Below are 8,369 nucleotides of genomic sequence, written 5' to 3' on the forward strand. Positions count from 1 at the left end.
AAATTTACATTTTAGAAAACAAATTAACATTTTGGAAAACAAAATAACATTTTAGAAAACAAATTTACATTTTGGAAAACAAAATAACATTTTAGAAAACAAATTTACATTTCGGAAAACAAAATTACATTTTAGAAAACAAATTTACATTTTAGAAAACAAATTTACATTTTAGAAAACAAATTTACATTTTGGAAAATAAAATAACATTTTAGAAAACAAATTTACATTTCGGAAAACAAAATTACATTTTAGAAAACAAATTTACATTTTAGAAAACAAATTTACATTTTAGAAAACAAATTTACATTTTGGAAAACAAAATAACATTTTAGAAAACAAATTTACATTTCGGAAAACAAAATTACATTTTAGAAAACAAATTTACATTTTAGAAAACAAATTTACATTTTAGAAAACAAATTTACATTTTAGAAAACAAATTTACATTTTAGAAAACAAATTAACAAGATGCAAAACACTTTTACAAGTCCCGAAACAAATTTACAAATGACAGATTCTTCACGGAAAGGGAATGTACCACATACCGGAAGTGATGAGGTGTTGCGGGTGTTGCTGGTGAGCGCAGTCAATTTGTGTTGTTGAGTATATGGCGTGAATGAAGTTTATGGTGACTTTACGTGTGGTCGGTGTTTGGAGTTTTTATATGCGCCCCGACCTGACAGAAACGTGGAAAAGCGGGCACGCGTCGACAGCGCGCGGATCGAGGCTGCGCGCGAGGGCAGCTGAGTCCGTCTGCAGCTGCAGGACCTGGAGCTCACTGCCCATTCCTGGGAGCCAAAACGACACCCGCAGCTGGAGACCCAGGCCGTATTGCTGGGCCCGCTGGAGGGAAGGGAAGCCCCGGAGAATCAGATCCAGGACTGAGCGGGAGGGACTGTCACAACCTGCTGAAGTTTAAATCACAGGTTTCCTAAAGGGAGTCTGGCGGGACTCGGACTGTGGATGACGAAACATGACTTTAAGTCTCGTTAAATGAATAACTACATGCAGAAATAAATGAATCATTAGTGGGGGAGTGAGCCTGGACATTTCAGTCTGTTTAAACTTCACTTTGAAGCAGAACCTCTTAGTTCAGAAGGGTGAAGTTTCCGTTTGTACTCATATCTGTGAACTGATTATAATAAATATTCTTTGTATTAACACCTTAATTAGTCTCTTTGTCTTTTGTTTTAAAAACTACAACATCGCATGAGATTTTGACGATTTATAGTGATTTTATTTCCGTTAGACCTTTGCCTACATTGACGCTGATGCATTAAAGACGGCCCATAGACAGTATATAAGGGAGTGCCTCCCCTGTTCCAAGATGGCGCTCTATTGGCGCATTCGATCCATAACTGCCGTAGTCAAGGCGACATGTATACAACACCTCATCACTTCCGGTATGTGGTACATTCCCTTTCCGTGAAGAATCTGTCATTTGTAAATTTGTTTCAGGACTGGTAAAAGTGTTTTGCATCTTGTTAATTTGTTTTCTAAAATGTAAATTTGTTTTCCAAAATGTAAATTTGTTTTCCAAAATGTAAATTTGTTTTCTAAAATGTAAATTTGTTTTACAAAATGTTATTTTGTTTTCTAAAATGTAAATTTGTTTTCCAAAATGTAAATTTGTTTTCTAAAATGTAAATTTGTTTTCCAAAATGTAAATTTGTTTTCTAAAATGTAAATTTGTTTTCCAAAATGTAAATTTGTTTTCCAAAATGTAAATTTGTTTTCTAAAATGTAAATTTGTTTTCCAAAATGTAAATTTGTTTTCCAAAATGTAAATTTGTTTTCTAAAATGTAAATTTGTTTTCCAAAATGTAAATTTGTTTTCCAAAATGTAAATTTGTCTCAAGCTTTGTAAAAGTGTTTCATTCTTTGTAATGTTGCATTGCACTTCCCGGCCACCGTAGATGACAGACCGTCTCTTCTCATTGGTGGAAACTAGCAGCTTTTGGACCACAGCAGAGTTCCCGCTCTTCTTGCGGTGACTCTTTGCTCTGAACCGGCCTTTAGACACAACCCAACAGGATGCAGAGCGGCCTCCGATGTTGATGAGCTGCACATGTATTCATGGACAAACTCAAAAAGGTTCATTTACCACCAGCTCACACCTTCACTCTTTATCCTTCTCTGCTGTCTTCTGTCTGAGACCCGCCCAGGTTGATCAAATCCAAATACATTTTTTTCCCCCAAACAACGGTGTATTTTTTACAGTGCACACAGACCAGCGGCCTCCAGCCCCTCCTCCTAACCGAGACTTCAGTTCTCCTAACCCTGAAATTCCACCAACTGCGGAACGGCTGCGGACCGGCTCCGCTGCGTGTCGGCTCCGTGCTCCGCCGTCCGTCCGATTTGTTGCGGCATGGCTGCGGCCATGACTGACCGCTGTAGTCACGAGGACCAACGAGATCTCGCGAATTCACGTAGAATAGAACCACAAAACCAACACCAGTTAGTTTCCATCCAGAGGAGTAGAGGGGAAACAGCTCTTTGCTGTGTTTTCAAGGTGTAATGCAGGGAAATATGATCCGCCGTGAGCATGGCACACGTACGCACACACGCACGCACGCCAGTCACCACATCCCTTCTGTTTACTGATAGCTATCGACATTTTCGGCGGATGTCGCTCATATACAGCGCCTTTTTATCGTGCGATTAACTGATTTATTGACTATCAGCTGTCGCTACTATTTTAGTGATAAGCAACCTGTTTCTTGCAGATTGTCACGTTACTGAGAATCCAGCTGTTAGAAGGTTATATGAAGTCAAAGCTAACTCTGACAGCTGTAGGGCAGCTAACATTAACTTTAGCTGTCTCCATGAAGCTCCCAGCTAAGCTCCTATAACTCGCAACGCAGTTAGGAAGCCAGAACGAGCTAACTACTGATAACATAAGCATTTTGGCTCGGTGGATGTCGATTTTAAAGTCATGTTAAAATATTTCCCGTCCTCCTTCTGATTTCCAGCCACAGCCTGTCACTCCCCCCTGTCTAACATTACTCGGTACGTAGCGTTAATCCTGTGATGTTGTACTAACGTTACTCTGTATACGTTAGCCCCATGATGTTGTACTAATGTTACTCGGTATGTAACATTAATCCCGTGATGTACTAACGTTACTCGGTATACGTTAGCCCCGTGATGTTGTACTAACGTTACTCGGTATGTAACATTAATCCTGTGATGTACTAACGTTACTCGGTATGTAACGGTAATCCTGTGATGTTGTACTAACGTTACTCTGTACATAACGTTAGCCCAATGATGTTGTACTAACATTACTCGGTATGTAACATAATCCCATGATGTACTAAAGTTACTCGGTATACGTTAGCCCCGTGATGTTGTACTAACGTTACTCGGTACGTAACATTAATCCCGTGATGTACTAACGTTACTCGGTATGTAACGTTAGCCCTGTGATGTTGTACTAACATTACTCGGTATTTAACGTTAGCCCCATGATGTTGTACTAACGTTACTCGGTATGTAACGTTAATCCCGTGATGTACTAACGTTATTCGGTATGTAACGTTAATCCTGTGATGTTGTACTAATGTTACTTGGTACGTAACATTAACCCCGTCGTAACGTTAGCTCTGTGATGTTGTACAATGTTTGGTCTTCCTCACCTGCCTGTTCCCATCGTGGGCTCCGGCCTGCAGCGCCCATGCACTCAGCACATTGAAGCCCTTCACCACCGAGCTCTGTGGGAACAGCTGAGCCAGCCTCTCTGCATTCGACTGCTCCGGTCTGCTTAGGCTGCTGGCGTTGCTAACGTCCACCAGCACCTTCCCCTGCAGCTGCTGGCTGAGTCCCAGCAGGCTGTGGTAGTGCTCTGGGTAGACGGCAACGAACAGCAGCCGATCTGCCCGCTGCACCGCCTCCCCCTGGGAGCACAGCTCCGCTCCGGCAGGAAACGCAGCACTGGCCACACGGCCCGGCGCCCGGCTGCCTACCGCCACCCTGAAGCCATTGGCCACCAGCCGCGTCGCCAGCGAGCGGGAGAAGTCTCCGGAGCCGATGATGCCAATCACAGGGCCCCCCGGGCCTGGCCGGGACCCGGGCTCTGACACTTCAGCAGCCAACAGAGGCTCGTGCATGGCACTGTGCATGACGGCCTGCTGCCTGGGGATCAGACATTTTAGAGAAATATTCAATCATACCTCTGCACTGTAGAAACAGTAGGGTTGGGTACCGAAACCCGGTTCCACCATGGAACCGGTTCCTACGCAAACGGTAGTATTCGGACCGGAATAAAGCGCAAATTTTGGCTCCTTATTTCGGTTCCAACTGAAATATTTTCCCTCTGTCGCTCCGAGTGAGCTGACACAGTGAGTTTTCTCCTGTGCAGGACATGCCATAAGTCAGGAGAGGTGTAGTATATTGCCAGAGAAGGCAAATTTGGTCATTTTTCTGCAAAAGAACTGCTAAAGAATGAAGCTGGTTGGCATACCAACTCAACATTTATTTTGTTGTTACTTGTTAATAGTGTAACTGTTATTTGTCAAATTATTGTAATTATGTGTTAGGTGACTTAGGTTTACTTATTATATATTTAAGTACTTTAAAACGTTAATATATTGTTAAATTTAAATAATTTTTAATTTAAAAAAAACTCCATGAAAGAGCCTTTCTTTGATGTAAGTTTTTGGTTTTTTAAGAATCGGTTTAGGAATCTGAATCGTTTTAAAAGTACCGGTTCGGCATCGGAATCGTAAAAATCCAAACGGTACCCAACCCTAAGAAACAGCAAACTTTACATGATTCATTTAATATACCCCTACTATTTATTATTATTATTATTATTATTATTATTATTATTATTATGAAAACAGCCAAGGTCAGAGACGCTAACGATGATGATGATGGTCAGGGTCATCACTTTAAAACCCTCGCCAATAGCAAAGCCACTTCTTTTATAACTCATCATGTGTAGGGACCGTGAACAATATTAAACATAGATGTACTAATTTGATAGCCTAGAAATCTAGACGCACCCTAGTGGCAGCAAATTTGTTTTGCAGCCAGGGGGCTCTTAGGCACTCTCCGTTGACTTGCGAGCTGGAAAAACCAAATTTTGGTCAGGCCAATCACATCGTGTATAGAGTCCGTGGGCGGGGCTTATGGCTGCTGCTGCTGGGAACAGCTGCGGTCTTCTGGAAGATTGGAGTGAAGCTTTTCTTTGAGAAAAGAACGGCACAGAAATCATTCTTAAAAAAGGAAGATGTGTTCAGAGTTTTGCCGACCGGATACGGCAAAAGTTTAAAGTTTAATCTATCAACTAGCTCCGCTACCTTCTTCCTTGCTCTGCCTGGCTATAGCGTGCAGAGGGAATTTGAAAGACATCAGTTTATCCCGCCCCTCGGATTGAGCTCCGTCAATGGTGAGTTCCCAGACCCAACATCTTGATGTGGGTCTGGCTTGTCAGGCTACTAATTTGATGGATTGCAAGCAAGTTAACAAGTTTCCGTGCACAGCCCCTTGGTAGGTCATTTAAACAGCAATAATATTAATATTAACACATGACACCTCATCAAACTCTTTACAGTAACGTGCATTAACAGCTATGCTAAGCTAACTTTGGCTACATCACCACAAAAACACATTTTCAAACTTGGGAACTTTTCAATCCACTAACAATGCAACATTTATGACAGCTACAGTCTGGTGACTTTTGGAGGCAGCCAAACTTATATTATGGGTGGTTTTTGGTCACACTGATAAAACCATAGACAGGATATAAGGATAAAACGATTAAACCCAGCCAACGGAAAGTCCAGAACAATTACGGCGTGCGCGTGCACGTATATTAACGTTGCCGTTACAGTAAGTACCAAGGATCCAAGTGTCCAGGTGACACAACGCCGAGTACAATGTGAAACTTCGATGTGTTCCTTACGTTACATCCATAGACTTTAACAGTACAATCCATCGAAAGTGAACATGACTCAGCCTTTAAGAGAACATGACTCAGCCTAAAGTGAATATGACTCAGCAGCCTACCGTCTTGTCTGGGGAGAAGTCCAAAGCCAGTGGAAACAGAACAAGTTAAGATGTTAAACTAACCAGAACTGATAAAAAGCTTCACGGTCAGACCTCTCACCCAGCGACACTCGTGCACAGTAGAAGGCAGAGGCGCGTGCCTGTCAGATGTACGAGATGTCCCGCCCACTGCTGCCTTCAGGTACTCCTGATGAGCTCCGACAAAAAACATACCAGCCAATAGCTTACGGTAGGCTACGGAGCTGCTCTTTGTACCTCTGTACACGTTGGAGCTCCTTGTACTTTACAGCAGTCTTCCCATTTAATGCTATTTGATACTTCTTACCCACTACAATTCAGAGTAAAATATTACTGGGCTCCACCTGTTTCACAGCTTCAGGTTCTTGTCACCTTTTAGACATTTTACAAAATAGATGTTTGGCTTGTGCCTCCTAATAAAAAGCAGTCTAGTTGTAGCTCCTGTCAGGTTTCAGGTGTCTAGCAGTTGTTAGCACTTCCTCTCCACTAAATTCTCAGATATTTTTTTATTGAAATGAAAAGGTTAAATTATCCAATATTTCACAGAAAAGCAGGGTTCATAAAAGGTTGGAGAAAAGTGTGAAAATACATTTATATTGGATTTATCCCACAAAGGCAAACTCATGACAACATCAGAAGATAACGGCACATACTAAACCCATAGACAGTATATAAGAATGGACCAACAGATCCCGTGTCTCTGGACGGAGACCAGTGAAGGATATTAGAAGCACTTTTCCGGTGATCGCTAGCTTTACTACGCAGCCTCCAACTGAGAGAGACAACGTAGATGTGACGTGAGCAACCTGTCTGAAAGTGTGAAGTCTTCTGGTAGCTGTGCCAAGAGAAATCTCAATCATTCCCAATCTTACAGAGACGGAGAGTGTAGGTATATGTAAGGAGATAACATAGGCACAGGCTAATTATGGCTAACTAAAATTTTAGTTAACATTAGTAATTAAACCTAAACAGCTTATGTAAGTCGAAACTGCCTGCAAGCTTCTCCTGTACTATACGGTAATTCCTCTACTGTGTGACACAATCGTTAGCCTATTTTTACAAAAACGTCTGCTACGGAGCCATAGCGTGAGGTACAAGGTAATGGAGCCTTTTATACATTGTCGTGTTTCTTTAGAACTAAACAATGGACAAATAGAGCCTTTAAACGCTTCAGATGTAAAGTTATTCGCTGTCAAAGTGGCGCCAAAATGAATGCTAGTCAGTGGAATGCTAACGGGAGGTGATCGCTTTGTAGCATCAAAATGGCGCCATAGGAGGTTCGAGTTCTGAAGCGAAGCCTTCTTGATTAGCCTGGACTCTGAGAAGGCGTTTGATTCGGTCAGCTGGCTTTTTCTATATACTGTACCATACAAAAAAAACGTCAAGTCGGATTAAAATACATCGGCACATCACAGACAATATTATATAAGAGCGTGGCTGGAGACAGGGATGTCCAATCTCACTGTTACACTTCGAGCTATATATACACTGTATAACGGCCTTCAGACAAAAATATTCCATTCTACAGACTTTACACTAAAGACAGGTGGGAAAAAACGGGTAATCTTACTATATCACACAAGGCCTGGCTTGATGTATGTCAATTTAAGTGGAAATGTACATATTGCGGGAGTTTGGTTGGCAATGTCTTATTCTATTTTTTAAGATTAAGAAGATTTTTCTTTCTGTAGATTTAAAACCTATTGAAACATGGAAACTCCTAACCCTAACCCTAACCCTACCCTTCAAATATGATGAAAAACAGTTATGAACAGGACCGGCTAAGCCAACAGAGACATGAAGCCTTTTAATTCAAATGTTGTGGTCAACAGTGTCAAAAGCAGCAGTGAGATCAAGCAGTAATAAAACTGAAATTTTTTTGTGAGTCAGTGTTTATCTTGAGGTCATTAATTACTTTTATGAGAGCTGTTTCTGTGCTGTGATTGGTTCTGAATCCCAATTGGTCTGTATCATATATTGTGTTATGAAAGATATGCATCCAGTAATTTATATACAATTTTTTTCAAGTATTTTACTTATAAAAGAGAGAATGGAAATTGGTCTGTAAGTTATTAAGTGTACCTGGATCCAGAGTGTTTTTCTTTAACAGAGATCAGACAGCAGCACGTTTAAGAGAAGGAGGGGAAAATGCCAGTCTGCAGAGAGCAATTCATAATATTTGTTATGGTATTTATAAAGCAATGAAAGACCTATTTCAACACTTTGGTAGGGATGGAATCAAGAGAACAAGTGTTAGACTTTAGGCGCTGATTCACTTCCTCCAGACCTTTGGAGTTGGCAGATAAGAAAGTTGACATTGAGCTTGCGTCAGTAAA

At 41.2% G+C, this 8,369-nt stretch overlaps 1 protein-coding gene across 1 annotated transcript in view; it reads right to left on the minus strand.

The window, feature by feature from the left end:
* The window catches only part of steap3 (STEAP family member 3, metalloreductase), a 35,680-nt gene extending 29,526 nt beyond the window's left edge, over positions 1 to 6,154 (minus strand). Inside the window, exons 1-2 of the mRNA XM_039817485.1 lie at positions 6,016 to 6,154; positions 3,642 to 4,137 (exon numbers count right to left, since the gene is read on the minus strand). Coding sequence (XP_039673419.1) covers positions 3,642 to 4,124 — 483 coding nt within the window. The 5' untranslated portion in view covers positions 4,125 to 4,137; positions 6,016 to 6,154. The remainder of the gene's footprint in view (positions 1 to 3,641; positions 4,138 to 6,015) is intronic.
* Positions 6,155 to 8,369: the final 2,215 nt, after the last annotated feature.

Source organism: Perca fluviatilis, chromosome 12 (assembly GCF_010015445.1).
Source record: "Perca fluviatilis chromosome 12, GENO_Pfluv_1.0, whole genome shotgun sequence".
NCBI lineage: Eukaryota > Metazoa > Chordata > Actinopteri > Perciformes > Percidae > Perca > Perca fluviatilis.